At 49.8% G+C, this 14,464-nt stretch overlaps 1 protein-coding gene across 29 annotated transcripts in view; it reads left to right on the top strand.

The window, feature by feature from the left end:
* Pacsin2 (protein kinase C and casein kinase substrate in neurons 2) overlaps positions 1–13,319 on the top strand; it is a 93,229-nt gene extending 79,910 nt beyond the window's left edge. For 16 of the 29 annotated variants that reach the window (XM_087555502.1, XM_087555503.1, NM_001439875.1 and 13 more), the window contains 6 exon segments: positions 1,617–1,792; positions 3,599–3,719; positions 7,445–7,566; positions 9,459–9,581; positions 10,062–10,258; positions 11,709–13,319. In XM_087555502.1, coding sequence (XP_087411628.1) covers positions 1,617–1,792; positions 3,599–3,719; positions 7,445–7,566; positions 9,459–9,581; positions 10,062–10,258; positions 11,709–11,821 — 852 coding nt within the window. In that variant the 3' untranslated portion in view covers positions 11,822–13,319. 29 annotated transcript variants of the gene reach the window in all.
* The last annotated feature ends 1,145 nt before the right edge of the window (positions 13,320–14,464 follow it).

Here is a 14,464-nt window from a genome sequence, read left to right as displayed (position 1 = left end):
TGAGTTCAAGAAACATAGGGCCTTGGAAACACTTAAAGACATTGCTAGGACCATAGGAGTCTGCTGCCCAGGAAGGTGCTTGGAAGAAAGATAAAGCCCACCCATGGTGTGTCTGTCTGTCTGTGTCTGTGCATGAAGGAAGGAGAGGGGGGAGCCTTGTTTTTTCACCACTCACAACAGATACTACTAGATGGTGCTTCTGCAGAACAGACCGAGAGTGTGAGGTCTGACCTAAAGTGTCACAGGGAGGCAGATGTTTATAGTGGTGGCTTCCCTTTTGGAACTTTCCCTTCCTGGGTGGTCAGCCAGTGATCTCAGGCCCTAGAATGGTGGAGAAGAGAAGCAGCTAGCAGCAGCTGTTGCTCACAGATGTCTTCCTGGCTAGGCCATGAGAGGAGGGTCGGTCGCATCAGGTGCACAGCATCTCGATAAGCCACCAGGGACTTCCGACATCTACATTGGGGTTTTCTGAATAGTGATGACTCTGCTCAGTCCCTGGTTGATTCTGGGGCAGGATACAGCCTCAGTATAGCCAAGCAAAAGTGGGGGATCCAGTAAGAGTGGATCTGTGGTTCTCCAAAGACTCCACGAAGGCTTTGTGGCTTGAAGGCTCCTGTTCCTCAGCGCTGGGGGTCTGTGGTCCAGGGTTCCCACCCAGGGCTTCCATGTTGGGGCATGGGATGGTGCTAAAGTTGGTAGGGTGTAATAAATTCTGTGGAGCTCTGTTCTTGCATCAGTGACCTTTCCTTTTCTCATGGGGGACCCAGCTGGGCCATCTCTTACCTTCAGAAGAAGAAACCAGTTACTAAGAGAAAGGGGTTCAAAAAACAGGAAGAGGTCCCAGAATGTGAGTGGAAACTGTTTCTAATGGGCCAGGAAAGGCTCACAGAGATGTTTCTGTAGAAAATACAGAAAGGGCCTCTAAACCTGGGTCCTGGGTTACATGGGTGCATTTGGCGCCCCAGTGTGAAAAGACAGAGAAATTGTTCTAGTGGCCAGGGTACCTTCCCTGGAAGAGTGTATCTGTGTATGCATGTGTTCATGTATATAGAATTAAAAGTAGTTTCAGACAGACCCATAATGCTATCTTTAATTCTCAGGGCACTCAGATAGTCTGTTCTTACTCTGTCGAATACCTGAGAACAGCTTAGATAGGAACAGTCTATCTTAGTTCAGTTTCAGAGGCGTGAGGAAAGGCTGCCTGGGCTCTGTTGTTCCAGATGCTCAAGTTAGAGCACCATGACAGTGGGGTGGGGGGGATCAAGTTAGAGTACAGTGACAGTGGGAGCATTAAGTCAGAGCACCGTGCAAGTAGGAGCTGCCATAGAAAAGGCAGAGACAGCACTGGAAGGACCGGTTCAAAGACAGGGTAGATCCACCTGAGACACAATCTCTGAGGCTTACTTCCTCAAACTGGGCCCTGCCTTTTAATAATCCATCCAGGTGTGAATTTAATGAGGTTAGAGCCCTTATAAGCCAAACAGTACCCCTTCTGAGTACTGGGGTAACTTTCACCTCCATCTACCTGTGGGGAGTTGGGGGGAAGCCATATGGCATTATGGAGTAAACAAACGTGAGAAGGAAACAACCCTCTGTCTGTGACAATTTCAACACAGACCAAGGACAAGTATGAGAAGGCCCTGAAGGAGCTTGACCAGACTACACCGCAGTACATGGAGAACATGGAGCAGGTGTTCGAGCAGTGCCAGCAGTTTGAAGAGAAGCGCCTGCGCTTCTTCCGAGAGGTTCTGCTGGAGGTTCAGAAGCACTTGGACCTGTCCAATGTGGCTAGGTAAGTTCCCTTGACCAAAGCCTAGCAGTGTCAGTGACAAGGGCTGCTGTGACAACACTAGGGTAATGCTCTGCTGCCTTGGGGTGGCAGGGCTTTTCACACCATTTCCAGATATTCAGAGATGGGCTTGAAGAGGCAGCATACAACACCTCCATGGAAGGCAGTCTGCGTAGGGCAGGCATGGCAGACTTGATGCTGTCAGCTACAAATGGGTCTGGCATTGTCTCTTCTGGTGCCACAGACAGGCCCGACCAGACCCAGCACTCTAGAAATCCATCTGGGCTGCTGCAGCACTGCCCAGGCCTCATGTCTTCTGCCCCAGTCCCTTGTAGATGCCTCATGAAGATGAGGCCTTCTCATCTCTGCTGCCAGCTTGACCTTGACATCTTGGTGGCTGAAGGCCCTGGGGAGACCAGAACAGTGAGGCACTTCCTTTTGACTTGTGATACGGTGTGCCTACATCAGGAGACCCAGATGACTGGGGACAGAGATAGAAATCCACTTCCTACATCCATCTGGGAGAGCCCTTGAGAAATGAACATCAGGTCAAAGCTTGCTGTCAGTGGAAAACGCCATGTCAGTTGTCTCTTTAAAACGATGGAAAGCAGTCATTGTGTGGCTGCTCTGTTGTCATTCATTTCACCTCTGTGACAGCCTGGAGAGTAGACAGCGTTGTCCCCATCAGGCTGATGAGGACACTGAGCTGCTGTACAGCTGTTAGAGGAGAGGGACGAGGTTGGGACCGTGTCCTGCTCTTCTGTGTCTGAAGCACCTTCCACTCTGCTTGTACTTGGCCTGTGGCTAAGGCCAGAATCAGTACAGCTCATCTCTGATCTGAGCCACCTTTGGGGAGGATGACACATGTAGTCACCAAGAGGGTTGTTATAACAGAATCTGGGTGTCAGACAACAAGGGAAGCTCATCACTCAGTTCTAGAAGACAGAAGTCATAAACCAAGGTGTGGCCACACCCCCCCCTGAAGGCTCCAGACAGGTTCTTCCTGCCTCTCCCAGCTTGTGGGGTCTGCCAGAGTCCTTAGCTTCCTGGACATCTGACCACTTCTCTCCAGTCCTCTGGCCATCCATTCTCGAGTATCTAGAGCAGATTTTTCCTGCAGTATAAGGAAATGCTACATTTATATCCATTAGAGTTCAACCTGCTGCATTGAGCCACTCTGGTGAACCTGTTTTAAGTTGTTCTCCTCTAAAAGGCTGCTTTCAGCAAAGCTCACATCCTCAGGCTAGGCCTTCAGCTGTTGGATTTGGAGAAACAGTTCCTTCCTTAAACAGAGGTATTATGTCCACACAGCAGAGAAGGAAACTGAGGCTCAAAAGAAGAGACACCTATAGAGCTACTAAGTGAGATACCAGGTCCAGCCAAGACCCATGTTCTTGTCCCTGAGAGGCTGGGCTGGGTCTTGTACTTCTGCCCTCCTCCCACCATACTGTCCTTCACACGGGGAGGAAAACCTCCAGCTCCTAAGACAAATGGAGGGGGCACATTGACATTCTGCTCTAATGGCTTCTTCCTCAACACGACCAGATTCCACGAGACTGCACAGCTCTACCCACACAGCACAGCATGATCTCTGATGATGCAGGGCAAGTGTCAGTGTGCCACCTGGTTTGAGGGTGGGTCCCAGGTTCTAGAGGATGGTGTCTGCATCTGTACATGTGATGGTCAGGAAGTGGCCTTCCTCATCTGTGTGTGGGAAACAGACTTGTGCAGGCTACAAGGCCTGCTTTGGTTTGAGGAGTGGTAGCTGTCCCTGTCTTTTATAGAGTTGTCATTCTATCTCCGATTTAGCTACAAAGGCATTTACCGGGAGCTGGAGCAGAGCATCAAAGCAGCTGATGCTGTGGAGGACCTGAGGTGGTTCCGAGCTAACCATGGGCCAGGCATGGCTATGAACTGGCCACAGTTTGAGGTAAGGAGGTTGTGTGCCTACAACTCTGCTCACCTGTAATTGGGAACGGAGACCCCCCCTCTACTTGAGCTATAAATGTTCTCACTCTGGGCTTTGTGTATGCAATCGTCCTGACAAGTGTCTAGTGTCCCAGTCACTGTATCTAAACTCCTTCGGATACTGTCACTTACCAGTGGCACTCCCTCTTGTCACAGACAAAACAAACAACTCGTGTTTATCCCACCATACAGGGGTATCCCACTGGTATCTCCAGGCCTTGTATTGGGCCCCAGGTGGGGCCGGTATCAGTGAGCTGCTTTTCTTAACCATTTTCAGTGTGCTTTTCCCTGCCTTAGGCTGTAAGTCTAATGAATTTCGGCTCAAATGAGTATGCCTGTTCAATTTTTTGGGCTGTGCAGTGTCTTTATGCTATAAATCTAAGGGCCTTGGTACCTTGAGGCTAGGGTTTGATCACCAGGCTCACCCAGTTCCCTGACTGTGGTGTAGAAGGTAGTGGCCTGAAGTACCACCAGCCCTATTCCCTGAAGGAAGGGTACTCTGTCCTCATTCACTGATGTGTTGGGAGCCCCTACCCTCTAACTGCTGAGGAGTCCTCCAAGCCAGACAGATGCCTCCAGCATGGCCCTGTAGCTTTTCTGGCCTGACGTATCCAGAGCCTGGCTGCATCTGTCCTTACACAGTAGCGTTGGTGGGACTCCAGCCAGCAGGTATCTCTTATGTGGCTTAGTTTTTCCATGTTAAAATCTGAATAGCTCCCTAGAGTTACTGCGGGGCATAAGCTGATCTACGCTCAGTAATCACGTAGACCTGGGCTCCCCACAAGTTCCTCAGCCCTTAACACCCGCATCAGTCCTCACCTCCACACTTCTGTTTTCTGGAAATTCATGATTTCTCTAAATGGCGGGAGCTGTGCTGAGCATCCCCTGCATACACCCATCAGGGGGCTGCAGAACAGGTGGGGCCCCAGGAGACATTGTGGTCCAGGGCCTTTCCTAGTGGAAGGGGCCATAGAGGGAGTGGCTCTTCCCTGGCACAGCACACTGGGAAGAAGTATCCTGAGTGTACTGCCTTAGGCATGGCTTGGCTTCAGCTTCCAGTCTGCATGGTACCCTAGTGTGGCCCAGGACTCCCATGTGCATGATTCTTTGCTGCTTCCCTCAGAGTGCCTGCTATCCCAACAAGGGGAACTGTGGAAAAGACTGGCCAGGGCTCTCCCTCTAGGAAGACACGGAGTCTGTGGGCTTCTCAGAGGGCCCCTGGCTAGGAAGCAGCCCTCCTGTGTTCCCTGTGTTCACATTGTTAGCTGTTACCAGGTTGTGTCTGACTTTCTCTAATGAAGCTGTTTTCACTTTTCATGCCACAAGGATGAAGTAAGTTCCTTTTTTATGATTAACTCAAGGATCACCAAGCTTCCTGCTACATGTAGTCAGCCCACTCAGTCCCCTGCCTGTACTGGCCCCCAATTCTGTGGTGGAGAGGCTGACATTAGTCCTTCCGTTCAACATTCCTGGTCCCCTCGATCCCCAAGAGTCACATTTACACTTAGAGGTCACATGGGGACCTCGAGGTTCCCCTGGGTTCTTAGCCCACTTATCTCCATCAGCACGGTCAGTAACAGACAAGATGACTTGGCTCAGGGCTGTGGCCCAAGACTGCGTAGAGACCTCAGTTTTTCTTGGCCTCTATTTTTTTATCTGACAAATCAAAAGCTAGGTTAGGTGCAAATCTAAGATGACTTGTGGCCCTGATGTTTGGTAAGAGGGGCAAAGCTGTGCACTAAGGGACCTTGGGTTTAAGTTTAATCTGTGTGTATAGGGGATGAGGGGAGAGGAGAGGAGGGTGGAGTCAGAAGACACCTTTGTGGAGCTGATCGTCCTTCCGTCTTTACATGGGTCTGGGCTTGCCCTCAGCCTGTCTCCCTCTCAGGGCGAGTGCTTTCACCTGCTTAGCCATCTTACCGATTATAGTTAGACGTGTTTGATACATGGAGCTGGGAGGTAAAGTAGACTCATTAAGGATAACTCATGGTATCGTTCTGGAAAATTAAAACCTAGCACCTTTCCAACTATATATTTCAACTGTTGGTAGAAATTCTTGTTGGAAAAACAGAAATTCTTTGGGGACGTTGTTGGAGTAAATCTCGAACCCCAATTAGCCCATGCAAAGAACACACAACTCAGTTAATTATAGTTATAAACCGCACGTCTAGACTGGGCAGATTCACCACGACACTGCTCTATTCCCCAGCTATGAGGTCCCTTGGTACTTACAGCTTCTCCAGGCCACATGGTTCTCTTTTATCTTCCTTCCACCTCCTTTTCCTCCATTTTCCTCTGTCAACTGGTCTGCCTCTCTCCTTGCTCTCTTCCCACTCTAAAACCTCCAGTCCCATCTTTCCCTTCCACTGCCCAATCACGGGCTCTAGCCTTTATTTGACCAGTTAAAATGGGGAGATGGTTCACATGAAGTCACTGAGTATGTACATGATCCACTCCTCATTGGTACAGCCCCTCTTTTTTTTTTTTTTTTTAATAATTCATTTATTGTATACACACCAGAAGGCGGCATCAGATTCCATTACAGATGGCCTGGAGCCACCATGTGGTTGCTGGGATTTGAACTCAGGACCTCTGGAAGAGCAGCCAGTGCTCTTAACCACTGAGCCACCTCTCCAGCCCCAAAGGGTGCAGCCCCTCTTGAGGAAGTGGAATTAACATCAAAGTACAAACAGCACTAGGGCGACCTACAACAGGATGTAAACCTTCTGTTCTTGACAATTGCCAGCATGTTACTCTGATTAAAAGTGGTACTACAAGCCCTGTAGTAGTGGGGCATGCCTTTAATCCTAGCACTTGGGAAGCAGAGGCAGAGGCAGGCCGATCTCTGAGCTCAAGGTCTGCCTAGTCTACAGAGTGAGTTCCAGTATAGCCAGGAACACCACAGAGATACCCTGTCTCAAAAACAAAAACAAAAAACACAAACAAACAAACAAACAAACAAAAAACCCAAAAAAATACTGACATGACATATCAGGGGGAGCCTTTTGGAGACCTCCTCTACTATGAGATAGCCACCTAGCCTCTGCTTTTATTTTCAGGCCTGGGTTCAGTTTCCTATGTAGCAGATTTGCTCAGGTTCCTTCAGATAGCTGTTAACATTGTGACTTAGAGTTCAGAGCATAAATGGAGAAAGTCTTTAGTCCTCAAGGTCTAACTAAGCCTTGGACCTCAGCCAGGCTCCCCACAGGACTGGCTCCAGACCACAGGACCCCATGCTGACACAGGGAGGATAGAGCCTACGAGCCATGATGAGCAAGGGATGGGATTAGAAGGCTCTCCAGCACTGTAATAAAGACAGTAAGCATCATCGGCCATGATGCAGTGTTTCTGAGGGCATATATGTGTGGTGTGTATGTTGCTGAGGATAGAACCTTATGTATGTTAGACAAACACTACCCCAAAACTATATACCCTCAGACCTAGTTCTGTTGTCACCAACAAGTCTGATGTTTATGTCAGGGCCCTATGATTATATGGGTGCCAACTGTCATAACCTTTAGACCTGAGAGGCAGCTTGAGGTTTGCTGGGAAACGAGAGAGCAGGCGCCATAAGACTGAATGTTGCAATTGCACGGGGTGGGTCTCCACTGGCTGAGCAGCTGTTTTGGACCACTGTGGTTCCCCAGAACTGAACTTCCCGTTTCCTTCTGGTGGCCCCTTGCCCAGGAGTGGTCTGCAGATCTGAATCGAACTCTCAGCCGAAGAGAGAAGAAGAAGGCTGCTGATGGTGTCACCCTAACAGGAATCAACCAGACAGGTGACCAGTCTGGACAGAACAAGCCTAGCAGGTGAGCTTCAGTCACAGCTTCAGTCTAAACTGACTGTCTTCTCAGACATGAGGACATCTGCAGGTCCTGGGATGCCACCATCTTGGGCCTGTGGATGATTGCCAGATGTTCTGGCAACGCCCTGAGCTCTGAGTAGAGCCCATCTCTATTCTCTCTGTGCTCATGCTGGAGCTCCTGAGAGATCCAGAAAAGGAGCCTTCTGCACACTGTGCCTGTCCTGGCAAGGGCGGTGCTGGTGTTAGCTGCTTGTGTTCATTCCCATGGGGCAGCCCTGGTGGACACAGCAGATAGAGACATATCAGTGGGAGCACCCCTTTGGGACTTCTGCGTACACGTGCTAACAGATGCAGAACAGTGGGGGTGGTCAGATGTCCCCCTTAGAGTTGGTTATTTCTAAGTAAGCTTGGAGTGTAATTCAGCAGCAGATCATTTGCCTGGCAAGTCAAGGCCTTGGGTTCAGGTCCAGCACTCTGAACAGAGCACCCCCTTGTCTTCATTGTCTAAAAAGGCTTGTGTATAGAACGAGTACCAACTGTGGTCATTAGAACATTCTGGAAAGTGTATACTGTAGGACTTGGCTAGAGGCCTCTGTGCTTAGATAATGGTCACCTTAGCTCAGGTTCTAGTGACATGCTTATGGCCCAGACACTAAGCCCATACCATCTTTGGCTCCCCAGTCACACACAAAGCTCAGCTACTGTGCTTGGAGGCTCTGCAGAAAGCTGTGTTGAGTCTTCAACCTCAGAACCAAGAGGTCCTCCTGGTGTGCTTAAGCCTAGGAATTGGCAGGAAGGAACTGGGACTCTGGAGGTCCTGTGGGCTAGACAGAATGTACCAGTTCAGTGCCCAGCACCAAGACCCTCCAAAGCCAGCTAGAGCAGGGAGCCTAGTAGGGCAAAGAGTCTGCTAGTGTAAAGCACACTGCTTATACATGGACAGCCAGTCAGGGTCACTCTAGCATCTGAGGGGTTTCCCCATCCTCACATGCTTGGCTCTGGAGTGGTAGTTTCTCAGTTTAAGGATGCTGCTGACCAAAGCCCTGGCCACTTATGTAGGTAAGTGACAGTTGTTGCTGAGAGAGCCCAGTGGTCCTCAACCTTCCTGATTCAGTAATCCATCCACCATACCTCATGGTGTGATGACCCCAACCATGAAATTTGCTACTTCTATGAATTGTAATGAAAATATCTATGTTTTCTGATAGTCTTAAGCAACCCCTGTGAAAGGATCATTTGACACACCTCCAAAGGTGTCGTGACCCACAGATTGAGTACTGCTGGCCTTGGATGACTCTTTCTATATGTTCTTCTTGTGGTGGCTCCCTATTTAGTGTTCTACACCCTGTAGCCCCTCATCCCTCTCCCTAGTGCCCAGTGATGCTCTAGTTAACACACTGCGCTGGGAAGAAATTGACAAAGTTACAAGAATGATTTGACCCCAGAACTCTAGAGGACACTTCCATGCAGCAAACCTTAGTCCTAGCTGTGGAAACTCCAGCACCAGGGAGCTGGCCAGGGACCTACTTGGTAGTTAGAAGGGTCACCACAGAGCTGGGAGTACCTGCTTCATAGATAGTCTTCCTGTTGCTGCTGCTTCCCATCCATCTGTCCCACGGCTAAGCCGTATGTGGAAATGAGGGGACAGGGACTAGAGAAACCCTGAAACAGGAAGTACTTGTGCATGCGTGGTGGACAGTTAACTTACAGTTGATCAGGGTATATTGACTCATCGGCAATTAGCCACCTGTCTGACTAAAATAACCTTCAATCAGCATCCTTTTCTCATCAAATGGGGAGCTGCTGTGACTCCAGAGATACTGTCACTGTCTTCCTCACCAGGGCCTTTAGTGGGCCCCAAGCTGTGATCCCTGAAAGCTCTCTTTCTCCCCATAGCAACCTTAGTGTCCCGAGCAACCCCGCCCAGTCCACGCAGTTACAGTCCAGCTACAACCCCTTCGAGGACGAGGACGACACGGGCAGCAGCGTCAGTGAGAAGGAGGACATTAAGGCCAAAAAGTTGGTGAACACACACTTCCCTCTGGCTTCCACCTTGCTTTCTGTGTCTCTTCTCTCTATCCAGGGGTCTCTTGGGGTCTCACCCCTCAGCACTTCAGCAGTGCATGGGTCCTGCAGGACCTGGGCACATTCCAGACCTGCTGGGACAGGGTCAGGCCTCTCCACCTCACCTCTCTGGGAGGGCACAGCTAACACTCTTGGTTGCTTTTTCTCTGTCCCGTGTTAACCCTTTAAGGCCTGAGCAACACCACTACAGGAAGACAGGCAGGCAGTAGAAACCAGGGGACCTGCTGAAGGGGTAAAGCTCCACCTGCAGGCACTGCTCTGGGATATTTACAGCCTCCAGCTTCTCTTGAGACTCAGGATGAGTGTGGATGGCATGAAGGCCTGGCTGCACCTGCCTGCGGGGCAGGAACTCTGGGTGGGGACCCATTCTCTGTCAGTGCTGTGCTAAGAGCCTCGTGTCATCCTCTGTTGCAGTGTCAGCAGCTATGAGAAGACTCAGAATTACCCCGCTGACTGGTCTGATGATGAGTCTAACAACCCTTTCTCCTCCACGGATGCCAATGGGGACTCTAACCCGTTTGACGAGGACACTACCTCAGGAACAGAAGTGCGAGTTCGAGCCCTCTATGACTATGAGGGACAAGAACACGATGAGCTGAGCTTCAAGGCTGGTAGGTAACCTCCCCAAATACCCTCCTGGGAATAGAGGCGGATATCCGGCCTGCTGCAGGACTGGTCTTGTTTTTGAAGTCAAGTTCTTGCTAGTTTCACATGAGGGTCTTCACTACAGTACCTTTCCCTGCCCGATCTTTGCATATCCTGATCCTATCCCAACCAGGAAGATGATAATGTGCTGTTCTAGTGTGTGTAGGGCCTGTTGAAAGCCATTTCCTTCCATCCCTGACTTGTGCCTTATAAGCCATTTACCTTCACTGTCAGTTGGCTGTTAGTCACCGGCTGATGGTGCGACCTCTGACTTTGTAGGCATCTCATGTGCTGTTAGTTATATTAAGATCGCTGTGTTCTCATGTTTACCCACTAACCTGTCTCACACAATAGTCAATATCGCACCCACCAAGCCATGTAGCTGAAATATTTCTGGGTTACCTACCTCAGTGTTAGTTCATTGTCTCTGCTTTCCTAGGCATAAGCTTCTCAGAAGAAGCCATGCTTACAGTTTAGCCTGTCACTAAAAGCAAGATTATAAGAACAGTAATGATTTATAAAGGCTTTGGGGGCTAGTCAGAGTGTCATCACTGGTCCTGAACTCTGTCCTCCCTCCTGGCTGTGTAGCTTGGGTATCTCATGTGCCTACTGATCTACCTCTTCAGTGCTGCAGACTTCGATGTGTTCATCTTTTTAGACCCACCCTCTGTCCTCACTGTGAACCAAGGCAGTTTTCACGGGGCCCTTTCCCTTACTGCCTACAGAGTGAGCTCCTGTGCCATGATAACACAGCACACTCAGATGCTCTGCATCCTTGTGGGTTAGCATTCGGTGGTCCCCTTGTCTGCAGATGGAAGGGTCTAGGGAGCAGATCCTGTGTGCCCAGGTCTCTGCCAGGCCAGTGGTGGCTCAGGAAGCAAAACCTCAAAGCCCCAAAGATACCTTGAGCCACCACACAGAATGAAAACATGGGGCATGTTGCCAAGCAAGGCAGCCTGGGACATACCGGATAGGCGCAAGGCTGAACCTGGAATGGTTCTAACCTGGACTGCTGCTTGCTCCAGGGTCACTCTGAGAGCTGCCATCTTCAGATCATAGTGGCCTCTGTGTCAGAAACTTTCAATGCAAATTAGTAGTGAAATATCCAGGGTCTTGCCTTACCTGCAAGAGGATGCCTATCCCTCTGCCCTGGAGACCTTCTGTGGCTCCTTCTACAGGCATGGGTTTTTTTTGTTTTGTTTTTTTTTTTTTTTTTTTTTTTTTTTTGGTTCTCTTTTTCGGAGCTGGGGACCGAACCCAGGGCCTTGCGCTTCCTAGGCAAGCGCTCTACCACTGAGCTAAATCCCCAACCCCTACAGGCATGTTTTATATCACATGGTATTGTATGTACAGATGACTTTCTATGGTCAGTGTTGCCCACACTATCATTAAGGCCACTCTCTTTTTGTTTTGCAGGGGATGAGCTGACCAAGATAGAGGATGAAGATGAACAGGGTTGGTGCAAGGGACGTTTAGACAGTGGCCAGGTTGGCCTATACCCAGCCAACTATGTCGAGGCTATCCAGTGACAGTCCATGGGCAGGCTGGCGGAGAGATGGACACGGGCAGTTCAGGAGCTCCGTTAGCCTTGACCTGGGCAGTGACACCTCTAGTGCCCCAGCAGCCATGTAGGCATCCACTCCCCCTGCAAAAGACGATGGCTCTGCTGTCCTTGGCTTCCTGGTGTGCTGTGAAGGCAGATGAGCTGGTGATCTCACTGCACACTTGGCCCCTTTCCAAGCACATCTGGGCAGATCTGGGCACAGGAAGATACGGTCCAACAGCGAGCCAGGTCCCTCCCACCCTCCAGCTCTCTATCATGGATCTGCACCTTCTTGCCCTTCTCTCTCCTGAGTCAATGACGGATCATACTGATTCTGGTTCCATTGATTATTTTCTCTGATGAGGCCCTACCTGCAAGTTCAGTGAACATTTCTTACGTGCCATTTCTGAGTAAAGAGTTTGAGGTTTTAATTTAAAGGCAATGTACAGTTATACTTTTTTATATGCTCTTCCAGTCAGTTAAATTATGGCCTACACTGATCTGAGATGTTCTTCTCCACGTGAGCTGTCTTCATTTCTCTGTGCTGTGTCCAGATTGGGGTTGCTACAGCAGGGGTTCACTGGCAAGTGCCAGTTGCAGGAGTAACCTGTGCAATGTCCCCAACACTTCCATATTTAGAAAGTATTTTCACTCTATCCATGCTTCAGTTTTTGCAGATTAACAGTTTTATTAGTGATTTGGAAAGTTAACAGTGAGAAGACTAACTTTTCACAACAGCTGCCTCTGTAGACTGAGGTGCTTTACATTAGACCGTCGTGTCTCCTGTATGTCTGTATATATTATTTGATACTGAGAGTCTCTAGAGTTCACCCTCTGCTGAATGAGAGCTGGTGGCTTCTGATAGCAGATCCTGCCAACTGCTTGAAGCCCACGACATTGAAGTCCAGGCATGGCTGGCTAACAGCCCCACCCAGTTAAGATGTGGCTCTAACCTCAGAGTGGAGATACTGGGGAGACTGATTCCACTGGTCAGGGCCCAAGCTTTGTGACAGCACTGGAAAAGCTCCTAGGATTTTGTAGTAGTCACAGGCTTCACAGTCCCTGTGTCACTCACTGGAGAGTTGGAGGGGTTCAACTCCCCCCCCCCCGAAACACACACACACACACACACACACACACACACACACACACACACACACACACACACACACGTGTTCCTCCAATTGCCCTGTCCTCAGGTGCAGTGGGACTGTTATGAGCCCCAGGGATGGGCACAAAGAGGACTTTTATTTTGTTAGCTCGGACAGTGTGCAATGGTGCACATCACAACTTGTGTTTCTTCAGTGTTTGGCACGAGCGCTGTTTTGCTGTGGCTGTGTCATGAGAACTTACCAGCAGAAATCCTTGTTCCTAAGCTACAGAATGACCAAACGCTGTCAAGAACTTAATGTTTGGAAACTCCTTTAAATGTATAGTATTTTAGAACAACAACAACAAAACTCAATAAACAGTTGATCTGTGTATTTGGCAGCCCCCTTGCCTTGCATCCACCCTCATGTTCACACAGCCAATAGACCTGTCTCCCTGGGGGTGTGCCCGCTTTGAAACTGTACATCGGATCCCTTCTCAGGGCCATGTCTCAGTTCCTGCCATCAGAGGCTGGGGACTTGAGGCATCTTGGGCATCCCTGTAGAGGGCATCCCTGGTGCCACCCTCTCTCCCCTGATCTAGCAGAACAAGACCAGCAGCCACTCTTCCCATAGTTTTCCCCATACCTGTGTGCCTCTGTTGTGTTTTCTCAAGTAGATGATCTGGGTGTAATGTGATCAATGCAGGTCCCAGCTGGTCCTACGCACAGACAGCCTCCAAGGATCTCGCCTCCCCTCCCATTGGGATCAGCTAAGGAGATAAAGCCAGCGTGGTAGTCCTGACCAGTCCAGATGAATGGACTGCTGCTGCTGCTGCTGCTGTCTTCAAGCACTAGTAAAGCTTCTCTGGCATTCCTGCAGTGACACTTTGCTGAGCAGAGGCAGAGCCTGAGTCTTTGTCCTTTAGCCTCTGTGTGGTGATCCTCCTCTGCCCTGCGGGTTTCTGAGCAGTACTTGAGCCCCACCAGCAGGCCACCCGTTGCTCTGGGTGGGCGGGTACCAGCTTCTGCCTCTTCTTGCTCCAAGCAGCACAGAGAAAACACAAAGTGGGAGAAAGCAGAGGCAGATCTCACAGCTGGCAAGCCGGGAACTGGGGATATATCTTGAACCACCACAGTAAGACTACAGCTGTAGACTGAGCCACCTGTCCAAGGTGCTCTAAAACTACTCTGACCTGCAGCTGTGTGGCAGGCTGGAGTTACTAGAAAAATAGACAGGTTTTAGAAACTCAGGGGTCAATGATTTGCCCAAGGCCCTGTGAGCAGACCATAGTCAAATTCCAGCTCAACGATGTGGAACAGCCAACCTCCCCTCACTGTCCTGGGAGCTGGGAGTGGGGATGAAATGACCACTCGTAAGGTTCTTTCTCAACACCTATTCAAATAAGGAAGCTTGAGGGTTCCTTACAGACCTCCTGCTATTTCCTACCCTTCCCTGGGTGTTAAACACAGTGGCCTCAGTTTTCACAGGAGGTTGGGGTAGGGTGCCATAGAATTCTACAAGTTCTTCTGGTTATGATC

This window comes from Rattus norvegicus, chromosome 7 (genome assembly GCF_021556685.1).
Source record: "Rattus norvegicus strain SHRSP/BbbUtx chromosome 7, alternate assembly SHRSP_T2T, whole genome shotgun sequence".
Taxonomy (NCBI): Eukaryota; Metazoa; Chordata; class Mammalia; order Rodentia; family Muridae; genus Rattus; species Rattus norvegicus.
This window is presented reverse-complemented; position numbering and strand designations above follow the sequence as displayed.